This window comes from Corylus avellana, chromosome 6, assembly GCF_965113065.1.
Source record: "Corylus avellana chromosome 6, dhCorAvel1.hap1.2, whole genome shotgun sequence".
Lineage (NCBI taxonomy): Eukaryota > Viridiplantae > Streptophyta > Magnoliopsida > Fagales > Betulaceae > Corylus > Corylus avellana.
Genome location: NC_142495.1, coordinates 7,908,754 through 7,934,879, shown reverse-complemented (window position 1 = coordinate 7,934,879; position 26,126 = coordinate 7,908,754). Strand labels below are relative to the sequence as shown.

Genomic DNA, 26,126 nt, shown 5'->3' with positions numbered 1-26,126 from the left:
AATATCTTATATCCCCAAAATTTTACCCCATACATAACCCTCTCTCATCTTCATCTTCATTAGCCGCTTCACAAAATGCGATCATCAAATTCTCACAAAATGCTCTCAAATCGTGGTGAGGAAGATGAAAATGGAGGAGGGTTAATTTTGAGAATATAAGAGGTTATATTAATTTTGCTATAGCAGTATGATGTGACAAAGTAACGGATTTTGTTAAATTACTTAACAAAAATTGATTTTAGTTAGTAAACTGTTATTTTAGCCTATACCCTGAGGACTGATAAATTATTTTTTATACTACAGGGAGTGATTTTAGGCCAACTACAAGGACCTATAAATTATTTGTTATACCACATAGAATGATTTGTAATTTAGACTAGCCACATCCACCAATTTTACATTTATCCCTATTTTAAACCATTTCCCTACTAGAATTATGTTTACTAAGTTTCTTTACTAAGATTATGTTTACTTTCACTAGTAGAAGTATGTTTACTTTATTGCAAATATTTCTCTTTTATAAATAAACAAATTTGTGTTGTAAAATTATTCACTCAATTGAATTATTATCAAGTCAAAAAATTTCTCTCAAATGCTCTGCAAAATTTTATCTTTTAATAAAAAAATGCAAATGCTTCTGATTATTGACACTTAGCGTTCTGCTACATCATCTTCCATCAATCTTACCATTAAAGGGTTGATATTTTAGCCACTATATGCCAAGAGGCTATCGTCAACTTGTTTGGAAGGGTATAATTGACTTCACAGTTGACTCTTGAAAAGTAATGTTTGCATTCACTTGTATTGGGGATAAGCCTGAAGAGTAATTTCATCTTCCTACCAAACAAAAAAGAGTTATTGTAATGTCCCGTTGTCTATTCAACTCAATAGTAGAGCGTTACAGATTTGCTCTAATTTCTTTGTCACCTGTTCCCGCAAAGAACAAAGAGGTGAGAGTGATGTTCTGTTATCGCTTCACTAAAACTGTGGAGAGTCACCCATTCATGATAACAATTCCTCTTTCGATATTATATTTTAATATTTTTGCAACACGAATTTATGATCCCCTTATCAAAATTTTAATCATCTCATTTAAAAATTAAGTAGTATCCAATAAAAAAAAATTAAAATATTTTATAATATTCAAAATTGCACCCCATCAAATACATTCTATCGCACTGTCACCTCATCACTAAATTTCGTAAGAAATATGCCCCATCATCGTTGAATGTTAGAGGCTGATATGAAGTAACAGCCACACCATCAGCCGCCACTATTGAAGAGCAGTTGGGCAACAATTAATTGAGCCAACGTTTGCGAGTACTTGTCATGGTAGAAGACACATATCCAGTGCCCATTTTTCTATGCAGCAGACTATTCAGCATTTGAATTTGTCAAATGGGCATGGCCGATCGTGTAAAGAGTGCCTGTCCCCGTCGACCCGAGAAACGTTGAGTCTCATTATCCTAACTATTTATCAATTATTTTCATGCATATTTTTTTTGTTAAAATATGTAAGACTCACATGTAAGTCTACAAATCTAATAATAAATTTAAATTTATTTAAAAAAAATAGTTAGGAGAATGAAACCTAACATTTCTCCCTTGAACCCTGGTGGTAGACTTTATATATATATATATTGGGTTAAATCACAGGCGTTGAAGCAGAGGAATACAAGGTCCCTGTTGATGAGAAGGAATTGGTGTTGGATGGTGGATTTGTTGTGCCACAGATCAACTCATTCGTTCAAACCTTTAGGTCTGCTCCTTTTGCGTAATTTTATTATTTAATTAAAACCGAAAAAAATCTCAAAAAAAAATTGCAATATGAATAAGAGATGTAATATATGCGGTGGATAATATCCTAAGAGATGTAATTTTAAGCACTGAATATGAATAATATATGCGGTGGATCAGCTTTGATCTGCAAATTTGGGGGTTGCATCAAAATATCCAACGGTTCCTAAAATTTTTATATTTAGTAGATTTTTTTTTCCTGCTTTTTACAAACCAAAGGAAAAGATTTATCGTGATCTCTTCATGAGATTGGAGTTTCATAAAAAGGTTGATATTTTCTTGTCAGATTGGAGAGAAGATGTTGATATTTGCTAAAGCTAAAGTGTTATGATAGTAAATGGCACAAATGATTGGTCCGTACGTGAGATAAAAGGTTTTTCCCAAGGGATCACCAAATATTAATTAGTATTATATCATTATTGTTGTTGATATTTGTCAAGGCAAGACCAAAATACTCTATTGGATCTGTCATTCCTATATCTAGTTCGGCCCATGAGACTTCTTGATGGAGCATATATAAGTGGCCTAGTTTCAAGTTTCAACCATTGTTATTGCAAACACGGTCAACATAAATTAGTACTTTAGGATTGAGAGGTCTGATTCGTTTAATTAAATTAGTATTTGGATAAGACCCAAATTCGACATGCGATATTTATGGTTAACAAATATTTATATAACTCACGAACACACAAAATTAACAATCCAAAAATGATTATATACTTATGATTTGATACAATCAGAACTCGGATACCTTAACACAAATTGTCATTAAAAGTTATGGGGAAACTTCACTAAGGACCCCCAAACTTCCACCCGTTTTGAAATACCTCCCCTGAACTTCAAAATCTCTCAATTTGGTCCCCTGAACTTTCAATTGCTCTCAATTTGGACCTTTCCGTTAATTTTAGCCGTTAAAAATTCAAAAAAAGACCAAAATATCCCTGATTTATGTTTTTTTAAAAATAAAAACACGTTTTAGAAGTTGGAATTTTATACAAAAGTCAGGGGTATAAACGTCATGTGACGTTTAAAATCTGACGGAGGGGTCCAAATTGAAAGCAATTGAAAGTTCAGGGGACTAAATTGAGAAATTTTGAAGTTCAGAGGGGGTATTTCAAAACGGGTGGAAGTTTGGGGGTCCTTAGTGAAGTTTTCCCTTAAGTTATTGTTACCCTAGAAATGGGCCCAGTAGCCCACCTAACATTAGGTATTTAATTTAATTTTTTTAATTTTTTAATTTTTTATTTTATTTTTGTTGATAAACTTGTACGAAAAATTCAAAACAGGGATTACGATGCTGAGAGTGACAGACAACAAGGCGTGGAAAACTTCTACCGGATCAATCACATTAACCAGACTTATGGCTTTGTAAGGAAATGGAATATTCATCTTATCTATTCATCCAATCCCCCCCAAAAAAAAAAAAATCTATATTTTACAATTTTAACTAGATAGATAAATATATTTTCTGTTAATAATAAAATGCAGGTGTAGAAGACGAGAGAAGAGTATGGAAAATTGGAGAGGATGGAGATGAGCATATGGGAATGTTGTGAACTTCTGAATGAAGTCGTTGACGAGTCCGATCCGGACTTGGACGAGCCCAAATCGAGCATTTGTTACAAACTGCTGAAGCCATTAGAAAGGACTATCCCAATGACACCACAAAAAAAACAAGGTTTAGTGACATGGTTATTTGTGGCATTTTTGGCTAAAAAAACGTCCCTATTGATTTCGCAACGCTTAATTAGGGGCACTTGGGACATGTCGGTTTTTATGGCGACTAGAATTTAAGATTGAGACGTTTTTTTACGAAAAAATGCCTCGAAAATGGGACGTTTGAAACAAAGCGCCCCCTTTTTAAAAGGGGGCGCGTAGTTGTGAAAAACGCCCCCTTTTTAAAATGGGGACGCTTCCTAGGCAAGCGCCCCCTTTTTAAAATGGGGCCACTTCCTAGGCAAGCGCCCCCATTTAAAAAAGGGGGCGCTTCCTAATCAAGCGCCCCCTTTTTAGAATGAGGGCGCTTCCTAGACAAGGGCCCCCTTTTTAAAATAAGGGCGCTTCCTAGGCAAGCAGCCCCTTTTTTAAAAGGGGTTGCTTGCCTAGGAAGCAACCTCTTTTTAAATGGGGGCACTTGCCTAAAAAATTGGGCGCTTACCTAGGAAGCGCCCTCATTCTAAAAAGGGGGCGCTCAGGTGGGCAAGCGCCCCCTTTCATAAATGGGGGCGCTTGCCTAAAAAATGGGGCGCTTACCTAAGAAGCGCCCTCATTCTAAAAAGGGGGCGCTCAGGTGGGCAAGCGCCCCCTTTCATAAATGGGGGCGCTTGAGTGTAAATGGCCCCTAATTCTATATGGAAGCACTTCCACGCTGCGAAGCGCCTCCAATAATTAATATTTAGAGAAAATATTTTTCCCATGCAATTCATATATATTTTTTATTTTCTTCTGATATACAATACGCAATACAATATTGTATTGCGTATTTTCTCCATAAATATTGGATTAATCCATAAATATTTTCTCCATTCATCAATCTCATACAATTTTATACATATATATCTCACAATACATATCTAATCCATATATACAATCTCAAATCTCATAAGGCATTTAAATTCAAAATGATGATATCATAAACACAAAGTGTACGTACCACATCTTAAGGAGTTAACAAAAATTGTACCATACATATGAAATAAAATATCCAAAAACGATATCATAAACACAAAGTGTACCACCTCTTAAAAGAGTTCACAAAAATTGTATATTACATATGAAATAAAATATATCAACGAGTTCGCTTAGCATTTGGCGTCAAATACATACTCAACCTAACAGGTCAAGTATACGTACGTCACTTAACGATTACCTGCAAATGATAAAACCAAAAAAAAATAAATAAATAAATAAATTTCAAACCTATATCTAACTATTTTGAAAGTTCAAACCTATATATAATTAGATTATATTACAATTGACTAAGATATGAAGATCTCCACATACTTTGTGATGATCCACAATGGTCGCCTTCTCCATCAGCTGCATGCTCATCTTCATTTGTTAATTCATTCTCACCTATATATAAATAGATGCAAATGCATATTATGCAATCATATATATGTTCTTAAGTCAATAGTAATGAATTGTGTTTGAGCAACTAGTTCCCCTATAAAAGGATAAAAGATAAAAGAAGAACAACATAAAATAATTTTTATTGTGTTTAAGTTATATAAGCCAACATTTAAGGATAAAAGATAAAAGGATGAAAGATAAGCCAACATTGGAATTTCAAATTTTATGTTGTTCTTCCTTTATCTTTTATCATTTAAACAGCATAAAATAATTTTTATTGTGTTTAAGTTATATAAGCCGACATTAAAGGATAAAAGATAAGCCAACATTAGAATTTCAAATTTTATGTTGTTCTTCCTTTATCTTTTATCATTTATTGTGTTTAAGTTATTTTTATATAACTTAATGTTTGAGCAGCTAATTCTCCTATATAACTAAAAATAATTTCGATGCGTCTGCTATCCAGGCGCCCTTAATTAAGTGCACCTAGATAGCAAGCGCCATTAATTAGGGGCACCTACCAGCTAGGCACCCTTAATTAACGATGCCTGGCTGGCAAGCGCGCCCCTAATTAAGGTATATTCCGGACTCCAGAAGATCATCATGTTTCTTCCACAATGGTATATATACAACTTTTTCAAAGAATTTACATAAGGCAATTAAAATTCAAAAAATGGCACCAATCTTGACGAGTAATTTTGGATAGTAAAGTAGACTATTCTGGCACTACCAATAAAGAGGAAAAACAAAGGAACATGATAATAAAGGATAAGGAAAAACAATAATTTTTTTTTTTTTTTTAAAAAAAAAAAAAAAAAAAAAAAAGAAGAGGTATTCCGATCCACTTAATTCTGCAATATGGCCAAACGTGTGGGTCACTGGGCACCGAAGAGAGAGATAGGAAAATCGAGATTGAGAGAGGGGCGACTAGCGCCGTAGAGAGAGATATGGATCGATATATATTGAGGGAGAGGGGAGAGGGTAGGGATCTAATATATATATATATATATATATATATATATATCCTGATGCAGAGAGGGGGGACAGGCGGGCCGCGCGGGGAAAGGTTAAGGAAAATATATATTGAGGGAGAAATTAAGTCTTAGAGCGGGAGCTGAGGAATCAAAAGGAAAATTAAGTTCCCGCTCGCAAAAACAAAAAATATAAATATATTAAAATTAAAAAACACTTATAAATTTATTTATAAAAATAAAAAGTAAATACTAAATATTAAAAAACATTTAAAAGAGACTTAAACTAAAAAATATATAAATGCAAAATCAGTTAATGTGGTTGTCTAGAATAAAAATTAATCTATGTGATATAAAAAAAATAATAATACTAATTCAGAAATTATCGGGATAGGCCACAATAATAATTTAATTCCTGTAGGCACCCTTAATTAAGGGCGCCTAGCTGGCAGGCGTCCTTAATTAAGGGAGCCTAGATGGCAAGCGTCCTTAATTAGGGGCGCCTGCCAGCCATGTGCACTTAATTAAGGGTACCTAGCTGGTAGGCGCCCCTAATTAAGGGTGCTTGGATAGCAGGCGTCTCGAACTAAGAGCGCTTGCAAGCCAGGTGCCCTTAATTAGGGGCGTTTGCCAGCCAAACTCACTTAATTAAGGGCACTTGCCAGCCAAGCGCACTTAATTAAGGGCGCTTGCAAGCCAGGCGCCCTTAATTAAGGGCACTTGCCAGCCAAACGCATTTAATTAAGGGCGCTTGCCAGCCAGACGCCCTTAATTAGGGGCGCTTGTCAGCCAAACGCACTTAATTAAGTGCGCCTAACTGGCAGGCGCCCCTAATTAAGGGTGCTTGGATAGTAGGTGTCCCGAATTAAGGGCACTTGCCAGCCAAGCGCCCTTAATTAGGAGCGCTTGCCATCCAGGCGCACTTAATTAGGGGCGCCTAGCTGGCAGGTGCCCCTAATTAAGGGCGCCTGGATAGCAGGCGTCCCGAATTAAGGGCGCTTCCCAGCCAAGTGCCCTTAATTAGGGGCGCTTGCCAGCCAGGCGCACTTAATTAAGGGCACCTAGCTAGCAGTCTCCCCTAATTAAGGGCATCTGGATAGTAGGCGTCCCGAATTAAGGGCGCTTGCTAGCCATGTGCCCTTAATTATGAGCGCTTGCGAGCCATGTGCACTTAATTAGGGGCGCCTAGTTGGCAGGCGTTCCTAACTAAGGGCGCCTAGATAGCGGGCGTCTTGAATTAAGGACACTTGCCAGCTAAGCGCACTTAATTAACTAAATTGGGGTATGTCCTATTGGAATGTCCCGAATTAAGGGGACGTTTTTTTGCGCAGGCATTGCTAATTTTATTTTGTGTCGTTTACACAATAAAACGTCCCTATAAGGGGATGTTTTATTAAAGCGCCTCTATTCCAAGCGTTACTAAACCTTGTTTTTTTTGTAGTGTGAGGATTGGCTGCACCTCACTGGCCTTATTCATGGTATTTTTTTTATTTGTTTATTTTTTTTATTTCAGAAAATCCAAATGAACTTCCACACGTTTTTATATTACTGTTCAAAGTTTAAAAAATCTCAATTAAGAGTTTAGAACTTTCAATTTCTTTTAATTATTTCCTTTAATTAGAATTTTCCGTTAATTGTTTTCAAAATGCCCAAAATACCCTTATAATTAAAAATATTGCAAAGATGTTGTAAAAATATTGCAAAAGTAAAGCCTGAATCTTTACAATTTTTTATTTTATTTTATTTATAATAATAAAAAAATGGATATTTTAGCAATTTTGGCAAGATTTAACAAAAAATTTCTAACGGAATAAGATAATTGAAATAAATTTAAAAGTTTAATACCATTAATCGAAAGTTTTGAACTTTGAGAAAATACTTTCAAAATGCGTGAAAGTTCATAGGGAGTTTTGTAAAGTTTTTCCCTTTTATTTTTTTAAGTAATTGATAAGAAGTTTATTAATGCCATTTAGTAAACTGTTTCACATCATCTTAATTGTTTGACAATCATGTACGAGTGAAGTAAATAGTATTATTCTTTAAAAAATTATAGGTTTTAGGAGGAGCTCTTACCTAATTTTGTCACAATATTTTGCTTTAGATCTTGGAAAGGTGCTTCTTCTTCCTAGCTTTGGTGGACTTCCACAATGGGCTGTTGTCGGTGAGTATATATTTCGTTTCACTTAATATAAAGAAAATAAATATTATATAACTTCCCCCAATTTCATTTCATTGAATCATGAACCCATATATAGTTAATACAGGTGACACGTACCCAGTTGGGTGTGCTTTTGACGAATATATTGTCCATCACAAGGTAATTAATTTGTTCCACAAATTTCACACTCTAGCTAGGAGAGACAAGCATGATTAATTAATACAAGGCATTTACTTAATTTCTAATTTTAATTTTTTTTTCTAATAATTTTTGGTCAATGAAATTAATCGAAGCTAGTATTGAACTCGATCTTGACCACATACAGTATTTCAAGGAAAATCCCGACGCTAACGATTCTGCTTACAATACTAAATATGGAGTTTACTACTCCGACAGATGCAGACTTAACAATGTAATGATGTCTTGGGGACACGACGACTACATGTATTTGGTACATCTTTCTAAGCCAAAACAAACAATTTAAATTCCACGACATTAATATACATTAAATTAATGTTTTAGTCCATAATTAATTGCAGTTATATGCATGATAATCTACAACTTAATTAGCTAGGCATGTTTTTCAGGTGGCAAAGGAGAATAAAACCACTCTACCTTCAGCGGGTCTTTTCATCATCAGATACCACTCATTCTATGGTAATTAAATACGAAAATATGTAATTAATTTCTATAAGTTAATTAAATCAGTTAATTCTCTAATGGAGATATTTGGTATTAATTGCAGCATTACATAAATCAGGGGCATACAAGCACTTAATGAATGAGGAGGATGTTGAGAATCTGAAATGGCTTGAAATTTTCAAGTAAGATAACATGCATGCTTCTCTCTTGATTATGGATGTTTTTTTTTTTTTAATTTTTTTAATTTTTAATTTTTAATTTTTATGTAGCAAGTATGATCTTTACAGCAAGAGCAAAGTTCTAATTGATGTGGAAAAGGTTAAACCATACTATATTTCCCTCATTGAAAAGGTGATGATTCTTCCCTTTTATCTGCTACATTATTTGGTTAATTATTTGTTGTTAACATGAACTATGTTGTTGTACGTTGTTGCAGTACTTCCCTGCCAAGCTAAAATGGTGAAACTGAGGGGATTTGAAGCTTGACGAGTCAAGATATGCATCAGATTGCTTACCTATCTGTTATATTATATATACAGCTAGTTGTTGAGAGTATATCAGGTTACTTTTCGAGAGGTAGTTGAATCTTTCCTTCTTTTTTTGTTTTTTTTTTTTTGGTTTAATGCTAGTGATCATGTATGAAATAATGCTGTAGCTGTATTTTGTTTGCAATTTTAATTCTATTTCTTTTCAATAAGTGTGAAATATTTAACTTGAATTGACTAAACGGAGTTCAAAAACCATATTAAATAACTAATTATTCAAAAACCTTAAGAAAGAGATAAATTTAAGAGAAAAGTCTACATACACCCCTCAAACTACAGGAACAAGATCCTCTCCAGTTCAAATATAATATATTGGATGAGTATTTTTGTATTTTTGCTTTTTGAGATGACAAAAATAGTCATCTACTATAATTAACCGGATATTATCCAGTTCAAATAAACTTGAGAGGATCCTAATTCCAAACTACCATCCAATTGACAATATCCTCCTCCAAATTTTTAATTGCGACAATGTCACTTATAAATTACCAAACAATTGACAATGTCCCACAAGGCCAGGAAAAAGACAAAATTGGCCCCTAATTTTTTTTTTTTTAGTAAGACAAAAATATTTCAATAAATTAAAAAAAAAAAAAAACCCCAAAAACAGAATATGAAACGATGATATGAAAAATGTATTTCCATAATATGGGATATTGATGTGGACACTACTTGCCCTCTCGGATGTAAAATTTGTGTCTGCCAAAATCTTTCTCAGTAAGGATTTGAGGAAAATTGACAAAGAAAAAAGTAAAAAAAAAAAAAAAACAAAAAGAATGTCTCATTATTCATTTTTGTTCTTAATAACAGAGGATGATCATATATATATATATATGCAGCAAATTAAAACTGCCCCAAAATATCTTTTAAATATTTATTGAGGTCATGTTTAGCTCAAATACTGCGAAATTTGATTTTTTTTTTTTTTTTTCTTTAATAGCTCCATATTTTAGATAGCTAATTATTTATGTGAAGCTTATAATGGAATCCAGTTTGGTCAATTTTTTTTACGTTTTTCTAGATGCAGACCAATGGGATTCAAAGTTCTACTCCAGACGTAAGAAGTAATCTCAGTTCAGATTAAAATAATTCAAAAATGGTTAACAAATTCAGAATTGTGCTCAAGACACCCATAAAATTTTCCTATATTGTGATCTGCAAAAGTCAAGCATAGGCTCGGATATCAAAAGATGAGTAGCAATATTAGATCATTGACCTAGCTTTGTCAAATTGCTTCTAAGCTAAATTATAAATTATAAAGGGGAAAATCCACGTCACTTCTTGAAGTATATCATCAACTTTTTCGCGTTTTTGACTAACTCAAAGTATTTAAATGTGACAAGTTACACTCTTTGTCATCTTTTTTCGTTATTTTGGTTTGAGTGCGTCATGCGCACTTCACCTTTTAAGACCTGACCTTGTTATAATTAGACTTTTGGCGAGTTAAATGTCACTTTTTCAACATTTGATGTCAAAAGTCAGAAGATAAAATGTATTTTTTCGGGTTATAAATCATAACTTCAGCAAAGTCAGAAGTCAATCTCTAGGACTTGGAGCATGTTTGGAATTGCGTTTGAAAAATAGAGCTTTTAAGTCAAAAAGAGCTTTTAGACAAAAACTTCATTTTTAAGCTTTTGCCAAAAGTGCGCTTTGACCATTTTTAGGCTTTTCGGACCTTTAAAAACGCTTTTAATTTTTTTACCAAACGAGTACTTTTTTCTTCAAACGGCCTTCTTGAGTGTTAAAAACATTTTTAGGACCCTCAAACGCAATCTCAAACAAGCTCTTAATCCGCCTTCCTATTCAAACAAAGCAGCAGATGGGTAACCAAGTGCCGTGTGATTCAAAGGCACAGATCGAGTAGCTATATATATAAACATACCCAACCATGTTAATTAACAAAGGGAGTAATTCATCTCAGCAGATCTATTACATTAAGCAATGGCTCATGCAGGTAAGTAGGTAACTCTTTGAGGTCTACTTGGGTGACGCTCTTTATATTTGCAATCATCTTATCTCCAATGTCAACGTCTGATGCAGCTCGATTGACTCAAAGAGGAAAAAGAAAAAACCCATTACCATTAATTCAGCAGCTTTTATATGGCAAGATTTTAAGTTTTATTTACAATTTGTGTTGCAGCTTCAGGACCCATTTGCCCTGCTTGTGTATGTTGCACACATCCCCCAATGGGCTCTTGTTGCAAGCAGAGACGGAGGGAGGGGGATTGGCTGGGGCCATGGTCCTCCCACTTCCTCAAAAAAAATATTACTGATTATTCAAATTGTTATAGCTAGCTTCTAAAAATTGTTATGGTCCCCTGGTTGCAAGTGTTGCGCTACTCCTCCTATCGCCAAGTCTGAGAATGGGTCTCCATGAGCCTAGCTACTCAAACTTTCTGATTCTACCTTTATTGTATGAATAAAATGAATCCTTACACTTCCGTTGAGACTGAATCCACCTGTTATATATTTAATGTACGTTTTTTTTTTTTTTTTTTTTTTTGGTCATTATCCTTTGTCACCCTTTCTAAAGATCAGTCATGATTCTATTAATAACAAATGTCTTAACAACAACCGCTGATTTTGGTGTTTATAACTAATTTGTCAAAATCTAATGGAGCTCATCAGAATAGTTCTAATAATAAATTTGAAAAAAAAAAAAAAATGTGAGATAAAAGAATAACTTGTCTCATATTCATTAGCATACTATTTTTCGTAGCTATATTCATTCCAATGTGCATATATAGGTGAATAATTTGGTTTGTTTGAATTGCTTGTTGCAAGACACTATACTAAATCTTTCATTTGAAACCCTTTGTCATTTTGTGAGAAAAAAGGGGAAGATATTTTGGGAGTGCTTGAAGACATGGGGAGTAGTGATGTTGGTTTTGGTACTATTTGTCTAATCTATGTTGATATTTTGTGATCAAATAGACTTTGTGATTTTTTAATGATTAATATTATGTTCAAATTTGTGATATTAATGTTACATTTTTTTTTTTTTTCTTATTCCACATTTATATGTTTTGTGAGTGTTTTAGGAAACAAGATCTCTATCAATGAATAATAGAGGAATTCTAGTTTAGTGGTTTAATAGAATTTCTGTTGTAATTCATTAATTGTATCTTTATTTATTCTAGTTTTGTGGTTTAATATAATTGCCAAAAGGTGAGTTTGGTTAGATTTTTGAATTGCCTAATTCAGTAGCAAAATAATTTTAGATGTAAGATCGAGGAGTAATTTTAGGTGTCCTACTTGTGTCCAACTAAGAATGATCTGGTTATTAAAATTACTATTGAACTTGTAATTGATCATTATTGAATTTCTATCAAAATGTGATTTTAATAGTCACATTATTCTTAGTAAGAAATAAATAGGCCACATAAAATTACTTAAGATCGAGTATTGTGTTCAAGACAAGTTTGGAGCTGAAATGAAGAAAAATCAATGGTTGAATATTTGAATAAATCAAACTCAATTTAGAATGATCAAAATTTTGTGGAAAATGAAAAGTTTGTATGATAAAATCGCAAATTTGGATTAATAAAAAAAATTAAACTGATCAAAATTAAAAAGTGATTGCATAAACAATTTCAGCTTGCTAGTTGGTGGAGAGACGTGTTCAAAACTTCTCTTAGCTTTGCACATTGCCTTGTGGTGTTTGAAAGAGAGTTAGTGCTTGTTGCTGTCTTTGGATGGAGATGGAGAAAGCAATATAGGACTTCTTTTGGGTTTGCTTTTGTTCTTAGTTCTTTTATTGGCCTACATGAGCAAAATTCTCCGTGTGAGGATTTAGAAAATCCAAACCCAAAGCAAAATAAAAATATTTTCTACAATTCTTTCCGAAGATGTTTTGTTGAAAATATCTTTGAAATTTAAATATAACGAAAATCTCTTTTTTTTTTCTTTTTTTTTTCAAACGATTGTATGAAATATAAGACTTTTTGACGTTGAGAAAGAAGAATCTTAGATAGACTAACTTTGTTATTTGTTCTAAATTCCTCAATATGATTTAATTTGTATTTATTTATTTATTTCTTTATTTGATTTGAATATTAAAGGGACACTTATTGGCATTTTAGACTACCACTTTAATGTTTTGGTTTTAGTCCTAAATGGATCCAATGGATATACGGCTTCTGTGTTTATATATAGGACGTAAATGATAGCCTTGTGTCGGCTGAAAAGTCTAATAATTTTTGTAAGTCAATATGCATGTGGTCTCTCTCCTACTCGAAATGGAGATTATTTCAATTTGAATATCAAAATATGGGACCTATCACAATTATGGATCCAATATATAGAACCATCATAGATAATTCATTTGAAGTATAGCATGCACTAAAAAAAATTACAGAAAGTAAAAAAGGTTCAAGACTCGACAATATTTTAACGCGCTAAAGGAATCACTTCAGGAGTTTGATCCATGTCGATAACTTCAATTGAATTCGTTGGTTTGTCCTCTTGGCCCTCCATTGTGTGAGCTAATTCAATTGCCAAACACTCCTTTAGTTCGGCCACTACCTGACTTATAGTTGGCCTTTTAGCCAAAGTTCGAGCTACACAAGCCATTGCTATTTCGACAACTTTCCAAGCAGAGTTGATACTGAAGTTTCTACACAACCTTGTATCAACAATATTTTTTATATCCCCTTTATCAAGCATGAGACTCACCCATTGAATTATGTGTGTCTTTTCATGGGATCCTTCTATTGCAGGTCGACCTGTGCTTATCACCAAAAGAACGACTCCAAAGCTATAAACATCACTTTTGCCAGTTAACCAGTTTGATATGTAGTATCTGCAAGTTAAAGCATGTTAATTTTTCAAGTTTGTAAGCAAATTTATTATTGAAAAAAGTTGGCAACTCCCTTGATTTCTAATATCATAAGGTTTTTAATTGTCTAATGCCCAATATCAAATCCATTTCGTCTTTATTACCACCATATCATTTGGATTTCAATTTCATTTCATAATGGATCATAATTTCGTGGAATATAAATGTCACTCTTTTATTGGCAAAGAAAATAAATGTTGAAGATGATCATAAGTAAAATAAACGATAACAGAAATACTCACTCGGGGTCCAAGTATCCAGGGGTGCCAGCAACAACAGTTGACACATGAGTTTCACTATCGGTAGAAAAAAATTTGGATAGCCCAAAATCAGCTAGTTTGGCATGGAAATTTTCATTTAACAAGATGTTTGTGGGTTTCACATCTCTGTGAATTATAGGTGGCTTGCAACCATTGTGCAGATACTCCAATCCTACAAATTCATAACCACAACATTTATAGGAAACAACAAAAAAGACATTATAAAGGAGGAATTATGCAAATCAACTCTATGCTAACCTTGTGCGGCATCCATCGCTATTCGAAGTCTATGTTCCCAGTTCAATATGTTTGCCTTCTCACCTGCATCCGTTAATAAAATGCATAAACCTTGGTATACTTTGTTATTCAAAGTAACTTAACACCGATTATATAGTACTAATGAATAAGAAAAAATTTAAAAGGAATTTATTTCTCTAATTCTAAAATTAGAAAAAAAAAAAAAAATCTTCTCAGAGGAGGATAAGATTTAATAAGCTAGAACATGAAGTACTTTTGCGTATTATTTCAAACCTGAAAGATGTGCTTTTAAGTCTCCGTTGACCATGTACTCATAAATGAGCCTCATGTTATTTTCCTCATAGCAATATCCAACAAGAGTAGTTAAGTTTTTATGATGAACCCTCATAAGAAGTTTAACGTGTAATTACAAAGTATCACATTAATTTTAGTATCAATGTAAGACTCTTTCTCTCTCTCTCTCTATATATATATATATGAGCTTTTATGAGTTACAGTTACTTGCTTCTGATTGAAATTGCTGAAACCCTTGAGTTGATGATGGAGATATCATTTTCACTGCTACTTGAGTGTTACCTATGTTGCCATGGTAAACTGTTCCAAATCCACCCTTACCAAGAATCCTCTCAAAGTTGTTTGTAATATTTATGAGCTCAGAATATGTAAATTGTCGTTGTATTGACTCCAATAATGCCTTTTGAATATTGGATTTAGTGTCTACCATTGCAAATGCTAATGCTAAAATCATCAGTAAGTATATAAGGAGAATTTTTTTTTTTGTTAATGTCGATATGAATCATATGGTTAAAATTTTCACCTTTAGTTTTATCTTTTCGTTTTCTTCTAAGTCCTAACAAGGTAGCAGCAACAATCAATGAGATGATCAGCAATCCACCAAGTGATGCTACTATTGGAACAACAATGTTGTTCTTCTTTTTGCAGGAACCAGATCCACATAGCTTTGAATTACTATTGTCACCCACACTTGGAATGATAGTACTGTTGGTGGCATTATCAAAAAGCCTACAATTGAAATTCATGAAAATTTTGCAATTTGCACTTAAAGAAAAATTATAGGAAAAATTATAATTACCCCCTCTAACTACTACTCTATTTGCAATGTTCTATCAAATGTTTCCATTTTTTGTGATATCCCCCAATCTATCATTAAAGTTGAAATGTTCTCTTTACACCCCAAAATGACAAAATACCCTAAAATTAAAAAATATATATATTAATAAGAAAAATAAGAAAAAACCAAAATTAAAAGAAAAAAAATTTAAAAACAAAATGGAAAAAGGAAAGAAAAAAAAAAAACAAAAAACAAAAGCAAAAGGTTCATAACCTTATTTTCGTTTTTTATGATATCTTTACTTTTTTCGTTTCTTTCCTGAACTTTTGCCTTTTTCATTTTTTATGATTTTTTTATGAATTTTTTTTTTTTTTCTTCTGTATTTTTATCATTTTGGGTGTGGAAGGGACATTGCAATCCTAATGCTTGATTAATGGGGAAGATGGAAATTGCAAAAATCAAACAAAAGAGGACCTTGCAAATAGGATAATAATTACACGGGAGTAATTGTAGTTTCCCCAAAATTGTAATAGTAAGGTTTTTATTGTTTTTGACAAAAATCATACCTTAAAGATAATGAACCATTCTTTGATCTTTCAATTAGTTCAGCTGGAATTGGACCAGACAGCTGATTTCGTTCTAAGTTTCTGCATCGAAAGGTAGAATGATTAATTTTTTTTCCCACCTACTTCTCTAATGATGAAATTTGTAGCATCATTCTTCACATAAAAAGTAACTTACAAGACAGTCAAGTATTGCAATTGAGACAAAAAATCAGGCACCGATCCGGTTAAGCTATTGTTAGAAAGATCCCTGAAATGAACAAAGTACTTATATTTAATATTTGTTGAGGTAGAAAATATGTACTTTGGCAATTATCCTCATGTTTCTAGATCATCTAATCATGTAAATTGTGGATACTTACAAATATTGTAACATTACGAGGTTTGATATGTCGGCAGATATCTCTCCAATTAGTCCACTTGAGGTCAAATTCCTGAGGTATTTAAGTTTTACAATAACTTAAATTAAGAGTCAATAAGTTGGAAAGTCATAAAAATAATACAAAGACTTACAAGGATGTGATTCTAGGTGGACTATAACCATCGTATCTACAATTTAGACCTTCCCAGGAGTATGCTTTAGGGGCACACGGATCTCCTTGCCAATTTCTCTTCATTGCATATGTTGACTTTATTTTTTCCATGGCATCAACTAATATTTCACATGCACCCCAGTTTGTCAAATATATGCGAACTAGAATATATATGTATATGTGTGTGTGTGTGTTTGTGTATGTATGTGTGGAAGAACATACCATCTCCTTGTTCTGTTTCTGATTGCAAGAAATATTTCACGGAATATATCTCAATCGCGTTGAGGATGGGTGGTAGTGTTGAATTTTGAGTTTTGATGAAAGAAAAATCATATTTTGCTTCTCCACTTATGGGCGATGTGCTAGACACAGTGCTTGAGGATAAGTAATGAGGAGCAATGGGTCCATCCCAGTACTTCCCGTTGAGGGTAATGTTGAATGATCTAGACTGGTTGGCTTTGAGCTTTACAACTTCAGCAAAGTGTATGTACACATAATATTTGGAAGATGTCGCATCATCTGAGTCCCAGTTGAACTTTATGGGAGCTCTATCATCTACTGGTGTGGCGGCAGTACTCATGACAATAGATGGTGGTTGATAATCATTGTGACTTTGGGAGTCAATGATAAGCGGGGTACTTAAATTTGTCCACCCAACTTCGTTATAGGGATCCCAATAGCGATCATGAACATCGTCTGGATACCTAATTAATAAGACAGGAGGAAATTGAGTTTATGTTCTACAGAAAGACTTTAAATTAGACCTTTAAGCTGACTCAGCTAGTGGCTCACAGCACTACTTTTTTTCTTTTTTGATAAATAACTTAATTCATAGCTAGTACTGAAAATGAAAATAATTTTATTGTTTTTAGTAATGCAAATGACTTGCTATCATATAAAATGACTCACCAGTATCTCTGCTCGCTTTTTGATCCAACATCGAAGCGAGAAACAAATGCCAATGATCCAGATTTGGTGACATAGGAGGTATTTATCAATGGCCTTAACTCTATTGCTGATATAAATGGCGTCCCCAAGCCCGTGTTTATGAGACAGACATGTATATAGTTTCGAGACGGAACATGTATGAGCTCGCTGTAGAAACCATCCGATGAACTTTTCACTTGGATCGTGTCCCACCAATTTGGTCCAAGATACAGATCAAATAGTGGGAAATTATCTTTTCCATCATAATTCCCATACAAGAAGGTTGCTCGGGTCAAATATTTAGCGCCTGCTGCGACGTTTATGGTGTAACAGTTGCGGATTCCTTGAGAAAAGCTTCTGAGATTCCATACGTATTTTGAAGTGTCCTCTCCAAAATACGCACGTTTGATTTCAGGTGAAATGCTCATACTTGTACCTGTGTCTATGAAGGTTGCATCTGAAATGTAATTTAAGTCTGTGTGCCCATACGTATACGTAAAGCTAGTATTCGCTGCTAACCCACAAGCTATGTTTATGAAGCCTGGGACGACAGATATGAAAGAATAATAATCAAAACAAAAGTTATATACTGAAAGATTAATAAGATGACGATGATGAATGATGATATATACCTGCAGGTTGATCCTGGGCATGAACAGCAAGTATAAGAGCCAAACCAGCGAGCAATGCAAAGATGAAATGTTTGAACCCCATCGCCATCTATGATCGAACCTTCCTCTTCTTTTTTGGAACACGTTTTCCGCCGGGGTATGCTTTTTATACTGCAAAAGATTACTTTTAACAACACAATCAAAATATATATATATTTTGTTTTTTTTTTTTTCTCTGAGCAAGTCAATTAATGTCATGTTAGTACAAGTATTAATTCTCTTGCCAACTACATACATTTTTTACGAACCAGTCTTTATGAGCGATATGTGTCCGTATTATGTGAGAAATTTTTTAATAATGTGTACTCCTCATATGTTTTTTAATAATATTAAGGAATAAATGTAAAATTAGTCCTTGTAATTGGTCTAAATTACAAATCAGTTCATGTGGTATAAAAATAATTTGTAGGTCCCCTTAGTTCGCCTAAATTACAAATTACTTCATCTGGTATAAAAAATTATTTATAAGTTCTCAAGATATGTCAAAATAATAGTTTACTTCCTGAAATTAATTTTCGTTAAGTAACTTAACAAAATCTATCAATTTGGCACGTCTACCCAATAAAAACGAGGCACATGTTATTATTAATTTATAACTTTCAAAAAAGACAATTAGGATTTTTCACATCATTTTACGACGGAGAAATGTTTCAATCTAATAAAAACTTCACATTTTGCCGAGAAAAGTCCACATGGCAAGATGCCAAATCATTTTTTTTTTTTTTTTTTTGTGTGTATGAAAAAAGACAAAACAAAAATAAAATGATGTTACATCTTGCCACATTGACTTTTATGGGCAAAATATAGAGTTTTTATTAGATTCTAGCATATCTCTTTTACGACGCTAGCTAAGATTACACATCAACCATCACTGCACGTCATACAGTTATAGTAAATTAACATAATATCGTATATCCCCAAAATTTTACCCCGTGCATAACCCTCCCTCATCTCCATCTTCATTTTCGTCAGCCGCTTCACAAAATGCGATCATCAAATTCTTGCAAAATGCTCTCAAATCGTGGTGAGAAAGATGAAAATGGGGGAGGGTTAATTTTGGGAATATAAGTGATTATATTAATTTTGCTATAGCAGTATGATGTGATAAAGTAACGGATTCTGTTAAATTACTTAATAAAAATTGATTTTTGTCAGTAAACTGTTATGTTAGCCTATACCCTGAGGACTTATAAATTATTTTTTATACTGTAGGGAGTGATTTATAATTTAGGCTAATTATAAGAACCTATAAATTATTTGTTATACCACAGAAAGTGATTTTATAATTTAGGCGAACCACATGAACCAATTTTACATTTATCCCTATTTTAAATCATTTCCCTAATATGATTATGTTTACTACGTTTCTTTACTAAGATTATGTTTACTTTCACTAGTAGAAGTATATTTACTTTATTGCAAGTATTTATCTTCTATAAGTAAACTAATTTATGTTGTAAAATTACTCGCTCAATTGAATTATTATCAAGTTAAAAAATTTCTCTCAAAAACTCTGCAACGTTTTATCTTTCTTTCTTGTTTTATCTTTTAGTAAAAAAAATGCAGATTACATCATCTTCCATCAATCTTTCCATTAAAGGGTTGATATTTTAGCCACTGCTACGTTTGGCAAGGGGAAGTCCCGCACTGTAGTTGGAACTGTACTGTTCCAGCTACAGTGCAATCTGACACCAATCTTGACTTTGTAATTTTTTTTTTTTTTTTTTTTAAAAAAAACAAAGCATTAAAATTGGGTTAAAAATTGCTGCACGTGATTTTTTTTTTTTTAATTTTTTTTTTTTCAAAGCAAAAAAAAAATAAAAAAAAATAAAAAAAACAAATAAAAATAAAAAAAGAAAGGGAGGAGAACGATGGGGTGGCTCCAGCCACCCCTTGGCCAAAATGGGGTGGTCCGGCCACCCCATTTTTGGCCAAGGGGGTGGCTCCAGCCACCCCCCAGGCCGATCTGGGGGTGGTTCGACCACCCCCATGGCCAAGGGGGTGGTCCGGCCACCCCCTTGGCCCAAAAAAAAAAGGAAGGGGTGTATTTGGGGGTGGCCGGAGCACCCCTAAAGGGCTGGGGTAGTTTCGGACCACCCCATACGGCGGTGTGGGGTGGCTGAAACCACCCCAGCCCCTTGGGGGTGGTCCGGCCACCCCCAAATACACCCCTTCCCTTTTTTTTTTTTTTTTTTTTTTTTTGGGCCAAGGGGGTGGCCGGACCACCCCCTTGGCCATGGGGGTGGTCGAACCACCCCCAGATCGGCCTGGGGGTGGCTCCAGCCACCCCCTTGGCCAAAAATGGGGTGGTCCGGCCACCCCATTTTGGCCAAGGGGTGGCTGGAGCCACCCCATCGTTCTCCTCCCTTTCTTTTTTTTCTTTTTTTTTTTTTTTTTTGCTTCAAAAAAAAAAAAAAAATTTAATGCCGAAAACGACGACGGGGCGAGTGTTGTAGTTTTGAAGTCCAAAACGGTGTAGTTTTAATGTGGGGGTATAATGGGTATAAAAAAGTCAAACCGTTTAATCTAACTTCGAAAACTGAAAGAGGGGTCTAAAGTGAGAGCAAATGAAAGTTCAGGGGGCTTAGTGAAGTTTATCCTACAAACAATATGCGTGATATCAAACGTCGTATACAAATTCACTACATTTCAAATGTAATAAATGAAAGTGTCATTTTCACACATACTACCAATTATCCAAAATACGGATTACCAAAATACACCATCGGTTACGTTACAAAACAATTACCAAATCTAACAAGTTAAAAATAGCCTAAATAACCGTCATAGCAGAAAATACGGCCCCATATAAACCACCTAAATGGCATCAATTCCATTGTCCATGCTCACTACAGGTCGAAAGTGCCATGTTCCCACATATGACGGGCCAGTGCATCTCGGATTTTTCCCATATATCTCGTGCTGTCGCTTGATTGATTTGGCCGTAACCCACTTGATATATATGGGACTACTGCCCATGGCTGCAGCATGGTAACATCAACCCATGGGTTCAAGCCCTTTAGAGCTTCCTTAAATAATAAGTCTTCCACTCTAGAATGTTTTCGAATAAAGTTGTGGATTGTACAACAAGCGATTACAAACAATCGCTGATAGCGGATTGGGTATGGAGGCATTTTCCTCATGATAGGAAAACGGTTCTTCAACACTCCGAACGCGTGTTCCACAACTGACCTCAGCGACGCGTGTCTACGATTAAATCCCTCCCTTTGATTAATTGGTAAACCCCCGTCCCGCCACTCTTGAAGATGGTAACGTTCCCTTCTAAAAGGTGTTAGGAATCCTCGGTATAAACCGTAACCCGAGTCCACCAAGTAGTAAGCATCTACAAATGAAGTATAATATGTATTAATCATTAGTTAATTTATTCAAATTGTTGCCCATGCGAACAAATTTCTTTGTAATTTTTGGGAAGCTAGTATGGTACGATACCTCCTACTGGAGTCGAAAATTTTAACCTCGAATCGTTAACGCACATTGTGAAAATACGTGCGTCATGCGTGTTTCCTTCCCATCCAGCATAAACATATGTGAAGCAAAGATCCAGATCCACAACGCACATGACATTTTGAGTTGTAGTGCACTTCCTACCTCGGTAGTGAATATGCTTTTTACTTGATACACGCGCATCTATTTGTGTTCCATCAATTGCCCCAATACAATCCTGCTAGCAAGAGTGGTTTTAACAGTAATAACATAGTTGAAATATACAACACATAATTTCGCCTTTAAACAGTAACATCATGAAAGCATCTATTTATCATTTTGGTAAAATGTAAAATACAGTATTTTGATATCTTACCGCAAACCATGGGTAGTACATAGCGTTATTGGCGACATTGGGATGTGGTAGCGGAACAGGATTGGGTTGTAAAACTGATTTCCCCAATTGACAAAGTGTTCTTGCCGATTTTCTAACATAAACGCTTACGAAGTATGTTGATCGTTGTAACCTGTCAGCCACGGATCGGCAAGACCAACCTTGTGACATGACCAAACAAAATGCAGCCAGTTGCTCTGTTACCTGAACAGCTCGGGTGTGGCGTAAAAGCCCATTTTGTTCTAATGTGTTACAAAGAGCAATGTAAGTGGCTGGCCACATTCTAAATCGTTCATAGCATGTATTCTGGTTAGGATTGTGCAACACCCAATGTACCCACATCGCTCCTGTGAGACCAGAAGTCCTTTGACGTACACCTGTCCTTCGCTTACCTTTTAACTTAGATTTCAATTCATGCAGTTCTAGTTGCAATCCCATGATTTTTAGCTCCATCTCATAAATGGCCAAATCACTCATTACATCATCCGTGCCATCACCATCCATGCCATCATCATCGCTGACGTCACCCACATCGGCATCTGGATCGATGGTAGGATCATAAGACTATTCCAGTGTATCGTACCAATGTTGATAAATGTAATCTGGATTGTCAGGTCCCCACTCACCCATGTCCATGTCATCCTCGTCTATGTCATCCACCCAATTGTCATCCTCGTCTATGTCATACATGTCTATGTCATTCATGAAATTTTCACTCATGTCTACGTCTCCTACGACATTCAAATCAAGTGAATTAGTTTTGTTTGGTCATATTACAAATTGGTTTCCGTTCAAATCACACATTAAGTGAAGTATCATGAAGAGAATATACAAATAATTAAGGTTAATCTGAATAACATCTAAAAGACGAGCTAATAAAGAGTAGGCTTAATTGCATGTATACATAACATAGGAGTGCATATAGGTCAAATTAAACATAAGAGTACATACATGTCAAATTAAACATAGGTGTGCATACATGTCAAATTAAAAGCACACGTCAACTTACACATAGATGTGCATAAATGTCAAATTAAAAGCACACGTCAAATTAAACATAGGAGTGCATACATGTCAAATTAAAAGCTAACAAATTGTCTCAAATATAGTTAAAAGTTAACTAGTCCTACACCCCCTACCAAACTATCCCGTACTTAACTATCAAATATGGTTAAGAAGCCACTTCTTCCTAAATGTATCATTCATTTTAATAACCGCCTTTGCTTTGTTTGGGTAAGTTATATAGTCTGCAGCACGGAAATATTTGTCTTCAGATACGTCCATCTCTGTGCACATTCTGTTAAGTATGTCCATTGCAGCCTCAACAGGGTCCTCCTCCTTTGCGCTAGATGCACATGACCTTCTCGATACGCTTTCCCTGATACTATGAACCTCGTCCAACATATCATCCAGTCGGAGTTTGAAACCCTCAACTTGTTTGTCCTCTATGGACGCACACTTACTACCACGTGAGTCACGTGACCTACTATGTGATACTTTTCGCTTTCCTTTAGACTTGGACGGACCCTTTGGTGCTGATGCACCGCCACCATCTAACAGGTCAATGACTGGCGCTGGGGTATTAAGGTCGAACCCAGTATCCCCCTCTTCTGAAACAGGTGGGGTGACTGTACTTGCATGGCCATACTCCCCAGTAGCAGTTGTTTTAACAAATATACTGCAAAGGAGATCATAGTATGGTGGTCCACCACCTCTAAAACGATAGTATTTTTCATGGTATTCCTGCAAAATAATAATTCAATGGTCAGCTGCAAATAAGTTGTTGAGATTTTTAAAATTTGTAATGGAATGTGAGAAAGGAGATGAGAGGCATACATATTTCAGCCGTTCCCACTGTGCATCCGATGCAGATACCACGTTGGTCACTGGATCCCAGCCAAAACCCGTGATAAAATTCCCTTTCAAGAGTGTTGAGAAATCCGTGTAATTAGCTTTTAACTTTTTAATTTTACTTTTCACCTGCTCGGATGTGAATTCGTGTGGATGAATAAAGCCATTCAGCATGTTTGTGATCTCATTGACCACTGTTGAGGGGTATGGGGATTTTACGCCAATGTTTGCCTTGTCCAGCAGAATATATAGTAATTGATGTTCGTGGGCAGGAAACCATTTGGCAATCTCTTTTGGTGCATGCCTATTGCATGGGGCTGGGTGCTTACGGGGTGATTTGCGAGGCGTCCCATGCATGGACATCTATGGGATGGTATGATAGGTGTAAATATATTGTAGATAGTACATGAGATGACACTAGACGTTACTGTAGTGATACTAATTATTCATAACAGAATACGGTAACATGTACCTCAGCAAACGCAAGAAGTGTCATGATAATTCAATGTATAAGTAATGTATCTAATGGACTATTAAAAATAATACCTTTGAGATTGCTTTTTGTTGTCGTAACACAGTCAATTCAGTTGGTATAGAGGTAGCCGATTTGTCCTTCACCAATGATCGAAGGAAATACCCTACATGCTACAACACGACAAAAACCAGGACGATACCGTACATTAACAAACAAAAAACTTCAAAATACCAATTCACATTAACGAACAAGAAACTAAAAAAATGCCAATTAACATTAACGTATGAGAAACTAAGAATACCAATGCTAATCAATGGAGCTCCACCTCTTAACATATAGATGCATATATATTACAGGACTTCCATGAGAATGAAGACCAAAGTGCTTTTATGTATGTAATTCAATTCAATTAAGCTCTAACCTTGGTTGATGATCTGGTCCGCGGGGGTGGTTTGCCCGGTTCTGTCGAGCCCCCTAGTCGCATACTACAAAAAATGAGGTAGTGCTATTGAGATGATATGAGAGGAAGAATAAATTTTAATTGTGGATGGACTAACTGTAAGCAAGAAGAATACACACAATGTTTTGTAAGATGAAAACTCACCGACGGTACAAAGGTTCTTAAATGAAACCCTGGGACCACGCCGATGCAGGAGGGCGTTGCAGATAATTGGATCTTGACATTGATGACAAAAAATATATAATATGAAATTATGATAAATCTTAGATTTAATTTATTCAATCAAATAATAGACGTATAGAGATTCAAGGGCTTAAGTAGCACTAATATGATTTTCTTTTTTTAATCAAATAAAAATATTCGGAGTAATATAATTTATACCACAATATATATATATATATATATATATATATATATATATATATATATATATATATAATAATGAACTATATATATATAGTTCATTATTAATAAAACAATTAACAATATATAATTGGGGAAAGTCCACATAATCTCCTCAAACTACCACTCAATTAACAATGTCCCTCCCAAACTTTCAATTGTGACAATGTTCCCCCCAAACTACCAAAAATTGTAAATGTTCCCCCCAATGACGAAATTACCCTTAATAAAATATAAACAAAAAAACTAAAACTTCTAGAAAAAACCTAAAACTAACAAAAAATAAAATAAAATCAAAACTTGGCCAATTTTTTCCTTTTTAAAATCAATTTTATAAGAAAAAAATTAAAAAAATTTCGATTTTATTTTTTATATAAAAATTGCAAATTTCCCTTTTTTTTTTAATTTTATTTAAATAAAAATTTACGTTAAAAAGAAATTAAATTTTCGCTTAATAAAATGAAATTTTTGTTTTTTAAAACTAAATAAAAAAAATAGTTTTTTTTTAAAAAATAAAAATTTCCGTTTTAAAAACAAAATAAACATTTTTCTTTAAATTTTTTTTAAAATATTATTTTTAAATTAAAATTTTTCGTTTTTTTAAAAAATAATTAAAAAAAAAAATTAAAATTTATAGTGATATTTTTGTCTTACTGATAAATTTATAGGGGCATTTTTGTCTTATTGCTAGCCTTGGGGGGGACATTGACAATGTTTTGATAGTTTGGAGGGGACATTGTCACAATTGAAAGTTTGAGGGGTACATTGTCAATTGGGTAGTAGTTTAAAGGGGG

The 26,126-nt window shown here is 34.3% G+C and overlaps 2 protein-coding genes and 1 pseudogene across 5 annotated transcripts; 1 reads left to right on the top strand and 2 right to left on the bottom strand.

Moving 5' to 3' along the window:
* The first annotated feature begins 1,649 nt into the window (after window positions 1–1,649).
* Window positions 1,650–9,168, top strand: LOC132187820 (inositol oxygenase 1-like; annotated as a pseudogene). Its single transcript, XR_015912680.1, has 11 exons — window positions 1,650–1,759; window positions 3,084–3,165; window positions 3,286–3,453; window positions 7,283–7,362; window positions 7,914–8,001; window positions 8,105–8,157; window positions 8,324–8,449; window positions 8,586–8,655; window positions 8,744–8,822; window positions 8,910–8,991; window positions 9,077–9,168. The product of XR_015912680.1 is annotated as an inositol oxygenase 1-like (transcript).
* A 4,406-nt stretch (window positions 9,169–13,574) lies between these two features.
* Window positions 13,575–18,364, bottom strand: LOC132186368 (LRR receptor-like serine/threonine-protein kinase IOS1). Of its 3 annotated transcripts, none has more exons than XM_088517309.1 (13): window positions 18,268–18,364; window positions 17,618–18,176; window positions 16,931–17,412; window positions 16,689–16,827; window positions 16,538–16,609; window positions 16,354–16,425; window positions 16,179–16,259; window positions 15,358–15,524; window positions 15,046–15,272; window positions 14,814–14,940; window positions 14,541–14,603; window positions 14,265–14,454; window positions 13,575–13,986 (listed from the first exon to the last, which is right to left on the bottom strand). In XM_088517309.1, the coding sequence occupies exons 1-13, from the start codon at window positions 18,353–18,355 to the stop codon at window positions 13,575–13,577; spliced, it is 2,679 nt and encodes an 892-aa protein (XP_088373435.1). In that variant the 5' UTR covers window positions 18,356–18,364. The 3 variants fall into 3 exon arrangements, with proteins under 3 accessions (XP_088373435.1, XP_088373433.1, XP_088373434.1); XM_088517307.1 differs by having other exon boundaries at window positions 16,931–17,416; window positions 17,619–18,176; window positions 18,268–18,355; XM_088517308.1 differs by having other exon boundaries at window positions 15,046–15,232; window positions 15,345–15,524; window positions 18,268–18,349.
* A 2,791-nt stretch (window positions 18,365–21,155) lies between these two features.
* LOC148584824 (uncharacterized) lies at window positions 21,156–22,864 on the bottom strand. The gene is made up of 4 exons (XM_088517512.1): window positions 22,771–22,864; window positions 22,127–22,683; window positions 21,757–21,988; window positions 21,156–21,649 (listed from the first exon to the last, which is right to left on the bottom strand). Exons 1-4 carry the CDS (start codon window positions 22,862–22,864, stop codon window positions 21,156–21,158), a joined length of 1,377 nt encoding a protein of 458 aa, XP_088373638.1.
* Between the last annotated feature and the right edge of the window lie 3,262 nt (window positions 22,865–26,126).